This window comes from Vicugna pacos, chromosome 28 (assembly GCF_048564905.1).
Source record: "Vicugna pacos chromosome 28, VicPac4, whole genome shotgun sequence".
Classification (NCBI taxonomy): domain Eukaryota; kingdom Metazoa; phylum Chordata; class Mammalia; order Artiodactyla; family Camelidae; genus Vicugna; species Vicugna pacos.
Genome location: NC_133014.1, coordinates 9,811,770 through 9,829,487, shown reverse-complemented (window position 1 = coordinate 9,829,487; position 17,718 = coordinate 9,811,770). Strand labels below are relative to the sequence as shown.

Here is a 17,718-nt window from a genome sequence, read left to right as displayed (position 1 = left end):
AGATGCAGAATGCGTCTATCCCCTCCCCCAGGATCCTTCATGCCGCTTTCCAGTCATCCCCACCCTCAGCCCGAGCAACCACGGACCTGCTTTCTTCCTTGGTAGTTCTCCCTTTCGCACAACATCATACACAGGGAATCATACCATATGTGCCCTCTGGGGTCTTGATTTCTTTCACTCAGCGTAACGCCTTTTCATTGCTGAGTAGTGGATTTCATTGCGCGGACGTGCCGGTGAAATGTGGCACGTGGGAGGTTGTTTATCCGACTTCCCAGCGGAAGGACAGTTAAGGTTGTTTTGCGTTTGGGGCTGTTGTGAAAAGAGCCGCAAAGGCTATTTGCATACAAGTCTCGGTGTGGGCGAATGTGTCCATTTCCCTTGTGTCCAGAGTACCTGGGAATCACTGGGTCGCACAGTAATGTACGGTTTAACATTGCAAGAAACTACCACAGTGTTTTCCAGATTAGCCGTGCCGTTTTGTCTTCCCACCAGCAATGGATAAGAGTTCCAGTGACCCTGGATCCTCGTCAGCACCTTCGTACTGGACGGAGACGTCCGGTTTTGTGTTTTATTGTTGGTGCTATTTTTTTTAACGCCATCCTGACACATGGTAGCTTGTCGTGGTCTTAATCTGCATTTCCTTAATGACTGACAATGTTGAGCATCTCTTCCTGGGCTGATTTGCCATCTGTATCTCTTCAGTCAAGCATCAGTTCAAGAATTTCTGCCCATTTATTAAACTGTTTTCTTATTTAAGGGTTGTGAGAGTTCCACACGTATTCTGGATACAAGTCCTTTATCAGATAAGTGTTTTGAAAGTATTTTCTTCTGGTTTGTTGTTTGCCTTTTAGTTTCTTAGCAGTGTTTTTTTTTTCAAAGAGCAGATGTTTTCCATTTTGATAAAATCCATTTTACCTACTTTCATAGTTCATCCTTTTTGGGTCCGAAGCAATCTTTGGCCCAAGGTCACAGAGATGCACTGTTATGTTTTCTTCCATAAAGTTTCAATGTTTTGCTTTTAGTTTAGGCCCATGATCCAGTCTTGTTCGTTGTTATACATGTTGTAAGAATGGGTTGAGGGTTTGCAGTATGATCATCCTTTCTCTGTTGAGTTATCTTGGCTCTTTTGTGGAAAATCAACTGGTCACGTATGTGTGGGTCTCACTGGAGATGCTCTTTTGTCCCACTGACCTGTATGTCTGTCTTTCACCAGCGTCACACTCTCTTCATGACTGTAGCTTTACAGTAAGTCCTGAAGTCAGCACGTACAAGGTTCCCAACTCTGTTCTTCTTCAAAATTGCATTGGCTATTCTAGGTCTTTTGCCTTTACATATAAATTTTTGAATTAGCTTGTCATTTTTTGAATTACCATATCAGTACACATTTATGTTTCTGCATTTTCATTTGGGTTGCATTGAATCTCCAGATCAATTTGAGTTGGGTGCCTTTTCTCTTTGAAAGTAAAAGAGTGGTTATCTTTCAGAGATTATTATCACAGAAAGACTAACCAGTTCCTCCCAGACCCACACACACAGAATAGCTTTGCCAAATGGCCTTGGCTTTATGGGCTGGGTTGTGAGGGTCACGTGTTCTGATGCAGAGGAGCACGTGTCGGAATGACAGGAAGGCAGTTGGCCTGTCCAACCTGCTGCCTGAGACAGAAAGAAAAAGACATCGTGTTTGGGGTCTGACCTGAGAAGCAGCCCTGAGACCTACAACAGAAAGGAAATCATTCCTTGATGAAGCATTGAAAAAGAGGTGACATCTCAGGGGCCATTGGAGGGTGAGCAGGAGTTCACTAATGCAGAAGAAAGGAGGGGAGTTAATTCTTCAAAGGAAAAAGAGCAAGGATTCCTTTAGGAAGGAAGCTCAGGGCTGTAAAGTGGGAGGAGACAGAAGTGGGGGGTGAGGTCTGGAGCCCCTGCTAAGGATCAGAATTCGGTTCTCTGGGTGCAGAAGCCCATGTGAGCTCCTGAGTGGGAGGGGCATGATCAGTTCTGCGTTGGAGAAAGAGCCCCTTGGTGCATGCAAAAGATTCGCTTGGAGGCCACAGGTGAAGGTGGCAACAGATACACAATGAGCAGGTTTGACTGGGAAAACGGCCGAGAGCTGGGACCAGAAGTTCCCAAGAGGACAAAGCCACTGACTTGATACTAGACAAGGGGTTAAAAGGGGATGGAGAGGCACAGGAAGGCACGTCCATCTACCCCTTACTCCCCTGGACCCCGAGAAGCATCTCCCACTCACCAGGCACATCGCAGAGCTCAGCTGTACAACCCCGGCCCCCAGGCACCCCATCACCCTAACTCAGACACCGTGTGAATGTTCATGTTCTCCTCTCCGGGGACAATCTTTTGTGTTCAGGTTATCTAAAAGAAAATGCAACCTTCCAAAAGATGGCTTTGCTTTTAAGATTACACCATTGGAATTGAATAAATTTCTTGGCAACCCTGTGTATAAGCCAGGTCGGGGCCTCACCGTGAAGTCTGAAAAACAGACAGAAGGAACGGTTGGCCAGAGAGCCCCAGCGACAGAAACAGCTCTTCTCTGGAAGGGGAAGAAAGGCCAGAAAGGCGTCTTTGTTTATTTTTACTAAATCTGGAGAACAACAGTCTCCCCCAGCTGTCTCCACAAGATCAAACCAGCCCCAAATAAGAGTCGCTAGGTGCTTGAAGCCAGCGTCCAGGGGGCCTGACAGTCCTGTTTCTTGTCCTTTTCTTCCCTCTGGGTTTCAAGATGACAATTTCACTTGCTCATTGATGCAGCCTGTCCGTTTCGATTCATCTAGGAACTTCAAGCTCTGCTTCTAATCTAAATCAGAACGCAGAAGCACAGGACCCCTGCACGTCCTGCTAGGCCCTCTGGGCTCATTCAGAACGAATACCCCGAAGGCAGACACGGGATGACCTTTAACCAGGGGGGCTGCCTCTGCGGTGCGAGGACACGCCCACCTTCGTCCAGCTCAGGGCTGCCGGTCAAGCCGTCAACTCTCCCCACTTCTCTGGGACTAATCACATGCGGGCTCCCCAACTCTCCCTTCCTCTCGCCAGCCCTCAGGGGACCCCAAAGCCTGTTAGGGGTCTGGTACCTGCAACCACAACATTAGGTTTGGAGCACAGGCCTGAATGCGGTGCCAGGTTTGGCCCTTCTTAGGGTCTCTAAGAAATTGACAGGAAGAAGTCAGTTGTGAGAATGATGTACCTTGAGTCTTCATCTAAAAGTCAAAACTCTGTGGCCCTCCACTTGACTATAACAGAGCCAAATGGAAACTTCCTTTCCTTCCTTGTTTCTTAAAAGGACAACAGACAAAAGCCAAGAACAAAACGAAATAATTCTGTGGGGGTTCATTGCCCCCAAGAGCTTTTCTTAGAAACATGATCTGTGAGTGCCACGTGCAGAAACCCCATGCTTTTGGCCCCTCTGTCGCATCAGGGAAACCAGAGGTGGAGGTGAGCGCATCGCTCTGGGCCCGGTGAGTCCTGGCCCAGGGCTTCTCAGGGAGCAGGCTTCCTCAGGTTGCTACCCTGGACAGGCAGGAAGAGCATCTACACTCTCTTTCAATCTTGCAGAAGAAGAAAAAAACAAAACACCCACACAGCGGGGGGAACAATTTCCCCGCTGTGTGGGTGGTGGGGCCCCGAGAGCTGTTATCTGCAAAGGGCACTTCTGGGGGTTACCCAGCTGTCACCGCCGTGTGGATTCCACCCGAAAACCTCAAGCCAAACAGTAGGGAATGAACATCAAGAGACTATTTTCCACTCTGTGAAAAGGACTTGACTTAACAAAAATAAATTAAAATGCCATGATAATACATGAAATGCATGCGGGGTTTGCTGTCAAAGGCACAGCTGGTCATGGAGGATGCTCTTCCTCGCCTGAAACGATACCATCAAATATGACTGTGTCATTCTCCACTTCCCGACTCCTCAGCCCCTTATCCTGCACCATGACTCACACATACACATGCACATGCATGCACGCTCACACGCACGCACTTCTATGCCAAACACACAGGTCTGGAGTAACTGGCGGAGCAGGAGTCAGATGCGGAACCACCACAACGGGGCCGGAGTGGGGATGGTTAGCATGTGCCTGAGTTAGTGTGGGGCTGGGGCAGGAGCGAGGGGAGAGGGTGCTCCTAACTCTGGGCACCTTTCACTGTAACGAGGGAGATTTGGTAGCTGAAACACCAGTGCGAATGCATGACAACAAAACCAGGCACCCTTCAGGCCCTAAGCCCCCTTTTGCCACACAAAGGCCCCTCTTGCTCCAGGCAGCTCTGCCCCCATGTCTGCAGCAGCCTGAGAGGTGCTGCCTGCTCACAGGGTTACAGGATTTTAGTGACTCCTTCCCCTCCTCCCACACTGATGTCCTTTGAATCCCCGATGTGTTCCTCTTCAGTATCTCCCATTACTGGCATCTCGGAACCACGTTGGCCTCCTTCATCTCGCCCATCTACAGAAGGAGCCTGCTGGGTTCTCTCCACCACCGCCATTGGCTGGAGACTGGTGATTAGAACCTAAAGTCCCAAACCTTATTTCCAAAAATGTCTCTTTCCACACAAAGAGGACCCAGGAAGCCCTCAATTCCATCATCTGGGTTCTGGGTAAACATGACAAGGGAATTGGAAGCCGCCTCTCAGTAGCAAGCATGAGCTCTTAAAGAGACTGAGAACTATAGAGACATAAGATACAACCCATTTGAAAAAGTCATCAACAGGAAAACAGTGTGGCAGACTCCTCAAGAGCCTAAAAAGAAAATTGCCAGCTGATCCACCAATTCCATTTGTGGCTATCTACCCAAAAGAACTGAAAGCAAGGTTTGGAAGAGATATTTCTACTCTAAGTGTTCACAGTTGGCCTCCAAGGTCCCCGGGACTGTCCACGTCACTACCCGATCCACATTTAAATGTAAACCTGGCGTATCACTTGTTCCAAGCATTTTTAGAAGGCAGCCTCACTTCGGAATCAGGTAACTACGGTTTGTTTGTGGAGCGCTGGCCAGGTGTCCCAAGCCACACCCTGTGGGTACCCCAGGAAGGTGAGCTGAAGCCCAACAGGGGCGGGTGGCACTCTAGAGAGGCTGTGAGCATGGTTTGTGTCAGGACAGGGGGCACTTTGCTTATGGCCCCTCCATGGGGCTGGATCTTAATTCAACATCTTAATACATTTTGATGCGTGCACTGGGCAAAGGTTAATACTAGTACAAGAGACAAACATTTTTCATAAACATGATACAATCGAGACAAAGGTGGAAAGCATGAGACAAGAAGGAATTTCGTTCATTCTCAGATGGGCTCAAGACAGGAGTGGGGGTGCCCGCGTGGAGGGGGCAGGGGGTTTCACTAACAAGCCCTCGCCCGGCTTCGCCTCTCACGCAGGACATCGCAGTTCCCGGTTCTCACCCTCGGACAGAGACCATTACCAGAAATCACTTCCATGTCTCTGTCCTAGAGCATCACAGGTTTGGTTTTAAAAGAAATGTGCTACCTGCCACCGCTTTTATGTCAAAATCTTATTCCTCCAAATCGTGATTAGCTCTGGCCAGTCGAGCAACGAAAACAATTGCATCTAACTGCTGTGACACTGACATTGAAGAGGCAAAACCCACAAAGGGACCAGGAAGACCTCCCAGGCAGGGCCATTGCCTTCCTGCTTTTGTGCTTCTATAAAATGGCTTGCTTCTAGGAAAACGAAACTTACCCCTAAAATTCCATTGGTTCCCAAAAGCTCACTCCTGATTTGTCCATTTCTAACACCTCATTTGCATATGGCACGAATTCAATTGAAACCTAAAAGCCTGTGTAAACCGACAGTCGGGGTCCAGTGTTAACTGCTCTGGGCCCGCCGGCATAATAAACCTGAGTTCTCCAACCCTCCAAGTGTCGCCTGGTCTCTCGATGGGACTCAGGTCTGTGTAACAACATCATGAGAAGAGCAGTCTCCAAAACCAAGGTCAGAAACCTGGAGACTCAAGCAAACCTACAGCCGTACAGTAGTAAGGATACTTCTGAAAAGAAGAAAATGTGACTTTACCTGTGGCTGTAGCAAATGGCTATCGTCAACCCAACCTGCAATTAGAAAGAGAGAGAGAAATATGCATTAAATAACAACAGCAAGCTAAATTCACAAGAAAACTGACTTAACACAGTCAATTTTTTAAAACGCTTATTCAAAATGCCCTCCCGCTAACGCTTCGTAAGTAACACATTTTAACGATAGACCTTTAGTTTCAACTTAGTTCTTCAAGGATAATCACATTTTGAAGGGGTCTTAAAGAGGCTACAATATTCCACTGCAGATTAGACAGAAGGTGTCTCTCATCAGGAAAGATTTCCAAAACAGGGCTCTTTTTCTTTTAAAAAATGTATGTTTCTTCCCATTTTTACTGAAATATAGAAAAATGTTTAATGTTAAATTAAATGTTTACATTTTTTAAATTTTAATGTTCATTTGTATGGAGGTATAACTGACAAATCAAAATGTGTCTAAACTGTGCAACCTGGTGACTTGACATATGGACGTACATCTTGCAGAATGGTTACCACGCATTATCAGGTTAATTAATACATTCAGCACCTCATAGAGTTACCTTTTATTTCTTTTTTGAGTGAGAACACTTAAGATCTGCTCTCTTACTTTCAACTGTACAATAAAGTATTGTTAACTACAGTCACCACGCTGTACGTTAAAGCCTCCGAACTTACACATCTTATAACTGGAAGTTTGTATCCTTTGACCAACCTCTCCCACTCACCCCCACCCTGCAGCCCCTGGCAACCACCGTTCTACTTCCGTTTCTATGAGCAAAACAGGGCTCTTTCAGCTCCGAGACAAAGCCGTGAAAAGATGGGACCGCAGAGCATGGCTGATTCTGAGGTTCGAATCAGCAGAGCACCACCACGCCCAGGTCCCGGGAGCGGTCCCCTCCCTCCCCCTCCACGCCCGGGGACTGACCACCCGGGCCAGAGCCTCCCTTCCCTCCGGAGATCAGCACAAAACTTCACTCTGATCCCATCAGCTCAAGGCCAGCAAGCCACACTCCGAGGCAGCAAGGAAATTTCATTCGTGATACACCTGAGATATCGAGAGACGGCGTCCACGGTTGCCAGGCACAGCAGCAAGTGGGGCCCGAGGGGACGCTGCGATCTCCCCTTTACCCTGTGGGGGTGGTGTGGAAACCTCTAAAGGACAACAAGGGTCGAATCACATGGTGTGGGCCTCAGCTGGTTCACCCAGGGTCAGTTGGGGTGGATTCTAGAAGGGTCAGACTAGCCATGTTCAACTGCTAACTGTACCTGTGTCAGCAAGTTATTTAAACTCTCGGAGCCTCATTGTTCACAACTACAAAATGGGCAGAGTAATTATGTTCCCACAGGAGTAACATAAGGATGAAGCAACTTGTCTGTCTATGCGTTTGTCTGTGTGTGCCCACGTGTGGCACTGATGGGTGGGGAAAACTCGATAAATAATTCCTACCACTGCTTATAGGCAATACCCCACTGATGAAAATATTGTCACTTTCCAAAACTGAATTTTTTAAGTCTTTTTGAAGTTTAATTTTTGGAACTTTGAAAGTATTTCACCATGTAAAAAATCAATAGCCAAGAGGGGAGGGCATAGCTCAGTGGTAGAGTGTGTGCCTAGCATGCACGAGGTCCTGGGTTCAAAATCCAGAACTTCCAGTAAAAATAATAATAATAAACGAATCAATAAACCTAATTACCTCCTTCCCCCCCCCAAAAAAAATTGAAATTAAAAAAGAGTAATCTTTAAAAAATAAACAACGGTCAACCACAACCATGCCTGGGTGTCTCGTTAATCCACCTGCAGCTGAACTATGGCATGACTGCTTGAAAAATCTCAATGGCAGTTTAAAAACCTAAGCATCACCTATATTATCATTTCTGGGCAGAAAGTCTACCTCAGTTGCGCCTTAGCATCCCCAAACACATCCCTGCCATTGCCTTGATGCCGGGTCCCATGGAGGTGGGGGTGGGGGGCAACTTCTGCAGCACTCTGCAAGATGACAGGAGGGTCCCGGGGCAGAGGGACGGTGGAAGGGGTGGGGAAGAGCCAACAGGAGGGAGAGTTAGGAGAAGTAAAATCTGCGCCAAGGAAGTCCGATGCCTCTGTCCCGCTCAAGATTGCACAATCCCCCCAGCTGTTGTGTGAAGAGCTCAGCTCCAGAGTCGCTCGGCTGGGTGTCACCACTGCAGGGACCCAGAGTGCGGAAACGACAATGGTGAGAAGAGGCTTAATTTTACGAAAAGCTTGTCTAAAAGTGAAGGCAGGAAATATACAACAAGTTGATTTCGCATCCCCTCCACCTGAATTAATTCAATGATCTAGCTCAGCTAAGCCAGGAGTATATTTGAGACGTCAGCAAACGGAAGAGGACGATGCCTCCGGGCCAATCGAGAATTTACAACAGCCAAGACATGGAAGCAACCTAAATGTCCATCAACAGATGACTGGATAAAGAAGCTGTGGTATGTTTATACAATGGAATACTACTCAGCCTTAAAAAAGAATAAAACAATGCCATTTGCAGCAACATGGATGGACCCGGAGATTGTCATTCTAAGTGAAGTAAGCCAGAAAGAGAAAGAAAAATACCATATGGTATCACTGATATGTGGAATCTAAAAAAAAAAGGGTACTGTGAACTCATCTACAAAATAGAAACAGACTCACAGACATAGTAAACAATCTTATGGTTACCAGGGAAAGGTGGTGGGAAGGGATAAATTTGGGAGTTTGAGATTTACAGATGTTAGCCACTATATATAAAAATAGATTTTTTTTTAGTTTCTTTTGTACAGCACAGGAACTATGCTCAATATCTTATAATAACCTTTAATGGAAAAAAATATGAAAACGAATATATATGTATATGCATGACTGGGACATCATGCTGTGGTCCCAGAAACTGACACATTGACTGTACTTCAATTTAAAAAAAAAAAGAATTTAAAGGACAAGGAGGAAATTATTTGGAGGAATGAAATAAAAGCCGAAACTGCAGCCGGAAAGGTCAGGATGAGCAATTTACAAAGCTCACATGCCGGGTAGCTTCCCGTTCCCTGGGATTTAAAAACTCCTGGCTTACAGTCAGGCTAATTATAAGACAATCTGACTGACTGAATATTTTGATAAGCTTTGGAGTACTGTTTAATTGGTGGCTTTTCCAAAGTTGAAAGATAAGCCCTTGCTGGAGCAGGGAAAGGAAATGGGCGTGGAAAGAGGCAAGAATAAGAGAAAAAAAAAAAAAACGGAAAACTTGTTACATGGCAGCTGCGCTGGTTGCAAGGGGCTGGGAGATAAATCCCTCACGGAGGTGTATTTCAGTTAAGCATTTTTATTAGTCTTTTCTGGGCTTCTGAATCAAATATGTTTTAGAATCATTTTTAAAGGACACCTTTGTTAAGGGAGAAAGTGGGAATCTTGGAATCACACAGATGTCTAGAGATGAGCAAGGGAACAGGATGATGGGAACTGTGTGCAAAGAGCCCAGAGCGACGTGAGAACCAAATGATGGAGTGGATGGGAACGGGGCCTGGAACGGTCATTCTGGAAGCCTGGCTTACACTTCACACAGAGGCACTGGATCCGATTAGGCAGTTCTGCGAAGGTGCTGGAACACTGGAGAAAGTTCTTGTGGGCCTTGCCATGAAACCCCACGCTGGAAGAGGCAAACGAGGCCAGTGAGCTATGTAGGGAGCCTCTCCAGGGCTCCTCTTCCTCCTCACTCTGACATATTATCTGACCCCAGAAAGGCAGGGGAGGTAGAAACTTCTGTGAGGCTTCTGCATCACAGCAATTATCCCATAAAGGTAACTGTGATCTGCTGAGAGATGGGCCAGACACACTTTCTCCCTCGGCCTTGGGAACGTCACAAGCCAGCCAGGCCTCTGTGAGCCTTCACCCTGCTAAGAAGCATCAGCATCTCAGAAACGCTTTCAGCAAGTCTCACCCCTGCCTGTGTGTGCACGTACTCATGTGCACAAATGCACACATTCACACCCAACTCACCCGTATGCATGCACACATACATACACAGACACATCCACACACTTGTATGCATGCACAGTATGTGAATGCGGGTGCACATGTGAATAAACGCGTGTTCCTGTGTGCATGCACACATGCACATGCTTACACAATACTCGTCTGCACCAGCAGACATGCCCATATACACACCTACACACAGTCCTGCAGCCGTGCATACATGCACCTCCCCGCGTGCACAGAGACACTTGGGCATTCAGAGAGGCTGGAGGAGCCTCTGAGACAAAGGGAGGCCTCAGACAATTGACCCTTTTGTTGCTGGTCTCAGCAGGGACCCTGGGGAGGGAGAGGAGGGAGGCCCAGGGCATTGGCCCCTGACCCCGGCCCAGCCCGAGAGGAGGCCCAGGGACACAGAGGTCAGCGGAGTTTTGTGCCACTGCCCTCCCTGGAGAACCCTCCCCCCACCCCACCCCCCGACATACTGTAAGTGTTGCCAGAAAGCACTTAACAAACTCCCATCCGGAGAACTTCTTTTAGATTTACACAATTTGTTAAGAACAAAATGAAATCAACTTTTAATGGCAAGGAGAGAGTAATTTAACATTTTTTTCAAAATCTCCACCAGCTACGAAAACCTTTTTCCTGCTGCTTTGGCCTAAAAATGCTCCTTCTTTGGAACAGCTGACAGAGGCAGCTGTTTTGTATCAAGTCCGAGGGTTTTCTCTGTGACCCAGGGAGCTCAGACAACTGGCAAACCTTCCTGCATTAAAGGGTAATCTGAGAATAATTTGCCATAAAACACCCAGAAGTGCACCAGCTGCAGCCGGATACGCCCTATGAGGGACCACGTGGACTGCACAGATCTTGTAAAATACGTGTAATTTTAGAAAACGCGTTTTTAAAATCCATTTTTTTCTTTAAATCGTAAGGGAATGAAATGGTTGGCCCTGCCTTAGAAGGCAGCAGGGGACTTCCCTTACCAGTGCACAGACTGTCACTCAGGGCCCCTTCCCTGATGCCTGCTGGACCAAGGGCCCCTGTGTTCCTGGGAATCCGGTTCCCACAGCCCCACTGTGCTGCGTGTTTACGACCTGCTGTCACACACACGCAAGGCTGCCGGGGCAGGTAGGGGGAAAGTCCAGGAAGTGCCAGCCTCAAAGTCACCCTGATGGGGAATGGTTCTCTAAGTGTGAATCCAGAACTTTCTAGACCAGGGGCGGTGTGCTGGCTGGGGCTGTGACCCCAAGCCTGGCCCTTTCACATGGCTGGCCACCAACCAGCCACAGCCCCAACACCAGCGCTCCCCGTTCCTCAAGAAAAGCTAGAAACCAGGGGTTTTGTTATGAAAACTCCCACGTTTTACACTGATTTGAATATTTGTCAAATACTCTCTGAGCCAAACAAAACATGTCAGTGGAATGTGGCCAGAGGGCCACCGCTCTGCAACCTTGCTTTCCACCTTGCCAAGCCTCTCTTTGGATTTTCAAAGCTTCAAATCTAAATTAACAAGTGTGTGACAAATTTGGAAAAAGCTTTCCTGTTCTGCGTGTCACCTCTCCCTTTCCTACCCTTATGGGCTGCTTTTTCTGTAGCTTATTATTATTTTTAATTTCCAGGGTCCAGAGATTTATAACATCACAAAATAAACTCGAAGAGGAATGCTTATTTTCCTCTTGCATTTTTTCTTTACAATTCTCTCCCCTCTTCTGGGAGACATGAAGAAGGAGCACCAAGGGGAGAAGAGGGGGCCACAGCGTGGACAGAGTCCCACACAAACAGCCACAGCCCGTGGGCACCAAGGATGGGGGCCGGGAGAAACTGATCCACCCAGTGCAACCTATTAACCCCGGCCCTGGCTCTCCTCCTAGCACTGTTCTCTCCTCCCAGTAACCAAGCCCCCCGAGCTCCCCCCAACAGCACCCTCTAGGGCTGGCCTTTCTCCAGGCGTCACTGCAGACCTTCCTGCCCCTTCATGCCTGACCCTCAAACCCACCACACACCCCGCCACGCACTCGCCCTTGGTCCTGGACGTCCACTGAGGGCTTTCTTAGGCACTTGCTACTTCCCCTGAAAAATCAACTGCGCTGGACCAACCTATGCGTATGGTCAGTAGCAATGAGTTTTGTGGTCAAGTCCCCCAATTTTCCTTGCCCATTTCCTCACTGTAAAATGGGGATAATGTTACCTATTTCATGGGGTGGTTTTAGGCAGATTAACCTAGACCTCAGAGACGAGGAGGAGCAGGACCACCATCTCCTGTGAACGTGTGAGAAATGTAAATTCTCGGGCCCTGATCTGGACCCACTGAATCGGAAACACCGGTGGTGGGGGGCAGGGGTGTGCAGGGCAGATAGCCAGTCCTCCAGGGGTTAAGTTTAGGACACACTGGACGAGATGATGGATGGAAAGAACTTAGAAACAGGCTCGGCACAGATGACCTCTTAGTAACTACGACAACGATGATGATGATGATGATGATACAGTTCATACTAAAACTGTTTTCACTACTTAGCATCATGTCGGTGTCCTACACTCAACATCAGGGGTGATAACTGCTGTGGGCTCAGGCTGGCTGGCAGGCCTAGGGCGAGGTCTGGGGAGATGAGGCCTCCCGGTGCTCACAGACAATCACCCACTCAGCAGGGAGAGGTGTCTGCAGCCTGCCAAGATCCATGGTACGCTGTCCACAAACAGGGACGGGGCCGGCCCCGTGGAGGCCAAGGGCAAGGCTCACCAGGCTGCAGCCCTGCCCTTCCCACTGTGCTCCTCTCTGTCGTTCCCACCGAAAGAGGGAGGAGACAGCAGGAAGAGCAGGAGGAGGAAAAACAGCAACAAATTTGTCATTACTGAGTTTATTTCATGATGTTAGCCTTCCTTGGGCCCTTTAAATTAAATTTTAAAAAAATCTAAAGGAAAAGTCACACTTAAGTTAAGGAAAAGAAGGGGACATGTATCATGTACAGGCTCTTTCCAGCTTTGTCAGAAACCTACCAATTCAGATCTGAAACCTTCAAAACCCGCTGCAAAAGACAAGTTGCTAAATCACTGGAAATTAACATTGAACGAACCCTGAAACGTAGGCGGTGATCGTTTAACCGACCTGAGAAAACAAGTTGTTTTTAAATCTCTAAAGCCTCAAATGACTGAGAAGGTAAGACCGATTACACTGCTCCTCCCCGCTGTCCCCAGGAACCTGAGCCAGGCACCATCCTTTCGGACTAAAACTTAAAACAGCCAGCTTGGAAAGCTTGGAGATGGGTTTTCACAAGGACTTGCTTTGTCCCAAAATTAAAAACATCTGTGAGTCTTGAGTTGCTGCCACCCCAGCAACAGCACCTGGGCCCCTTCTGCCAGGCATTTTCCAGGGACCGAGCCCATGAGCTGTGGGTCGAGGGACCACCGTGCCCCCCTTCTCCTCCCACACTCAACCTCTGTAGTGCCCTCTGCAGAGATCCAACAGTAACTGCAGCCCCTCCCCAGGAGCCTGGGGTCGGCGGGGAGAGCTCTCAGGGCCTGGTAATGGTGAGGACTCCAGGAGGCCAGCCGTCATCCTTGTCACTGTCATTAAGTGGCCATGGTCTGTCCACCTGGGTCACAGCACCCTGAGCACATGGGCATCCATCAGAGCCTGGTTACTTATCCTGGTGTGCCTGGTACCCAGAGCCGGATAAACAGGGCTGCCAAACAGCTTCACGAACCACCAGGTAGCACCTCTGACGCTTACAGCTTGTCAGTGACTATTTTTTTTAGGTTTTAGGTTTCCAACAAAATAACGGTGGGTTTTGGTTTCTTTGCTTCTCTTGATATGAATGCTTGGGTATTCGATAATATGAATAAACCCCACCCTCTTCTCCTAGAAAACTAACTTCCATGTAAAAGAAATCGGTCTGATGACAGATGAGGATGTAGGTGTGCAGCCTACATCACATAGAACACCTCTTCCGGAAAGCTCTGGAACTTTCGGTGGCAAACACCACTTAAGTGAAAGCTTGAGTATTAAGTCAGAGTTGGTCGGGGTTGGAGGAAGAGGCTGAAGAGAAGAAAAGGAAATGTGCACAGATTGCAGGGGAAAAGTAGGTGACGCCCTTACATGCGGTCAATAACCGAAGTGTTGCAGGGCATTGCTAAGGTAGATTTTGGCCTGTTAAACACAAGAAAATGAAAAGCCGCTCCGAGCCTGTCACTGCAGCTTAGAAACCCCACCACGGCTCGCTGAGCCACTCTGACCCCCAGACTCTCATCCGAGTCAAGAGTAAAACTCACAAGGGAAGGAAATCTCTTTTTAATGTAAAACATAAAAATACTTTTTCTCTTTTAAGTGAAGCATAGTCAGTTTACAAATGTGTAAAACACAGAATTACTTTTAAGGAGCCAGTTTCAAAGGAAAAAAAAAAACCATTCTTCTTCCTTCCAGCTTTTACCTCTTTTCTCCTTTAATTTTTACCAAAAAGAAATTCTCTAAACAAATAAACAAAGACCCCTCCCCCCAGGCATGTGGGATACGGGCTGAAATGAGGCTCTCCATCAAAAATGACACCACTGGTGAAAAGACTGGAGCAGATCCACTATAGAAAAGGGACGATATATTTTTAAAGCAAACTCTCTAGTAGGAGATAATTGTCGATTCCCATGCAGGTATTAGAAGTTATATAGAGAAATGACAGGGAGAAGTCCCATGTTTCCTCCCACGGTGACATCTGGCAAAACCGCAGTGCAATGTCACGAGCATACTGACCTCAGTACATTCCAGCTGCAGAACATTCCTGTCACCAAAGGGATCCCTCGTGTCGCCCTTTTTATAAATGCGTCCATTTTCCTCCCACTCTCATCCCTGTTGAGCCCCTGGCAACCATCAACCTGTTCTCCACTCCTGTAATTTTGCCGTTTCAAGAATGTACCATGCCAAGACATGGAAACAGCCTAAATATCCATCAACAGATGACTGGATAAAGAAGATGTGGTGTATTTATACAATGGAATACTACTCAGCCATAAAAACCAACAACATAACGCCATTTGCAGCAACATGGATGCTCCTGGAGAATGTCATTCTAAGCGAAGTAAGCCAGAAAGAGAAAGAAAAATACCATATGAGATCGCTCATATGTGGAATCAAAAAAGAAAAACAAATACAGAACAGAAACAGACTCATAGACATAGAATACAAATTTGTGGTTGCCAAGGGGGCGGAGGGTGGGAAGGGATAGACTGGGATTTGAAAATGTAAGAGATAAACAAGATTATACTGTACAGCACAGGGAAATATATACAAGATCTTATGGTAGCTCACAGAGAAAAAATGTGACAATGAATATATATATATGTTCATGTATAACTGAAAAATTGTGCTCTGCACTGGAATTTGACAGAACACTGTAAAATGATTATAAGTCAATAAAAAATGTAAAAAAAAAAAGAGTGTACTATGAATGGAAGCCCACACTAAGTTCACCTTCAGGGATTAGATCTTTCCATTTGGCAGAACCCTCTGGAGATTCATCCAGGTGGCTGCCCACACCAGCGGTTCATTCCCTTTCACTGCTGAGCACTATTCCATAGGACGGACTCTAATCCGTGAAAGGACATCTGGGCTATCTGTACTTTGGGACTATTACACATAAAGCTGCCGTGCACATTCACGTGCAGGTACCTACATGAATCTAAGTTTTCATTTCTCTGGGACAAATGCCCAGGAGCACAATTGCTGGGCTGTATGGTCATTGAATGTTTAATCTTATAAGAAACTGCCAAACTGTTTTCCAAAGTGGTTGGACTGTTTTACAATCCCATCAGAAATGCCTGAATGACACTGTTTCTCTACAGCCTCACTAGCTTTTGGTGTTATAATTTTTTTTTTTAATTTGAGCCATTTTGATAGGTGTTTCCCTGGTCGCCATGGTGGCTTTAATTTACAGCTTCCTAAATGGCTAATGATGTTGAACGTGTTTTCATGTGCTTATTGGCCAAATGCAGATCTTCACTGAAATGTCTGCTCATTTTCTATTTGGATTGGTTATTTCTCACTGCTGAGTTTTGAGAATTCTTTATATATTTCTACATCTTTGTCAGATATGTGGTTTACAAATATGTTCTCCCAGTCTGCAGCTTTTCATCTGTGTGACAAGGTCTTTACAAACACCTTTTGTCATTTCAAGAAATGTACTATGAATGGACAAAAGTTACCTGTTTTGATGAAGTCCAGCTTATCAATTCTTTCTTTAAGAGATTATGCTTGGTATCTACTCTAAAAACTCTGTCCACCCTTAGATCCCAAAGATTTCCCCCCATTTTCCAGAAAGTTTTATGAATTTGCATCTTACATTTAAATCCACGATCTATTTTGAGTTAATTTTTGTATCGGGTGTGGGGAGACATAGGTTGAAGTTCCATTTTGTTTTGGTTTCGCTTTTGTCTATAAATGTCCAGTTGCTCCTGCCCCATTAGTTGAAAAGGCAATCCTTCTTCCACTGAACTTCTTTTGCACGTTTGGGAAGAATCCATTGGGCATATTTATTTGGGACTGTTTCTGGGCACTCTATTCCATTCCATTGATCTATTTGTCTATCTCTCTGCCAGAACCACTAGACTTGATTGCTCCAGAAGTCTTGAAATTGTGTGACTGATTCCAGTCGTTTTATTCTTTTTCTAAAAAAAGTTTTAGCTCCCAAGGGGGCAGAGGGTGGGAAGAGATAGACTGGGATTTCAAAATTGTAGAATAGATAAACAAGATTATATTGTACAGCACAGGGAAATATTTATAAGATCTTATGGTAGCTCACAGAGAAAAACATGTGACAATGAATATACACATGTTCATGTATAACTGAAAAATTGTGCTCTACACTGGAATTTGACACATTGTAAAATGATTATAAATCAATAAAAAAAAGTTAAAAAAAAGTTTTAGCTCTTCTTCTTCCTTTGCCTTTCCATATAAAATATAGAACAATCTTGTGTACAGTCACAAAAAAATTTTGTTGGAATTTTTATAGGAATTGCATTAAACCTGTGTATCAATGAATTTGGGGGGAAATTGGCATGTGGAGTCATCCAATTCATAAACATGGTATGTGCCTCCATTTATTTAGACCTTCTTTTATTTCTTTCATTACCACTGTATAATTTTCAGCATACAATCCCTATACATGTTTGTTAGATTTAATGATTGTTTTATTTACTCCTAAGAATTTCTCTCTCTCCTTTTTTGAGCAACTGTACCTTATTTTGGTGTCCACATGTTCATTGTTAATATACAGAAATACAATTTGTTTTTGTATGTCTATCTCATATCTTGCTACGCACTAAATTCACTTAATCGTTCTAGGAGATTTTTTTTTTGTAGGTTCCATGAGCTTTCTATATAGACAATCATCATCTCCAAATAGGGTCAGTTTTATTTCTTCTTTTCTGATCTATATGGCTTGGCTTGGCTTGGCTTGGCTTGGCTTGGCTTGGCTTGGCTTTGCTTTTCTTGCCTTATTCCACTGGCTGGCAGTCCCAGCACCATACTGAATAAGAGTGAAAAAAGCAGACACCCTTGCCTTGGCCCCAGTTTTAGGGGGAAAGCATGTAGTCATTCACCATTATGAATAATGTTAATATACATGATATTTACATTTATAACGTATAAAATATGGGAAGATTGTGGATGTTCTTCATCAAGCTGAGGACGTTTCCTTCTATTCCTGTTTTACTGACAATTTTTAT

The 17,718-nt window shown here is 45.9% G+C and overlaps 1 protein-coding gene across 1 annotated transcript in view; it reads right to left on the bottom strand.

The window, feature by feature from the left end:
- The window catches only part of ACOXL (acyl-CoA oxidase like), a 247,466-nt gene that overhangs the window by 179,450 nt on the left and 50,298 nt on the right, over positions 1–17,718 (bottom strand). Inside the window, 1 exon segment of the mRNA XM_072951449.1 lies at positions 6,037–6,071. Within this exon segment, the coding sequence (XP_072807550.1) occupies positions 6,037–6,071 (35 nt within the window).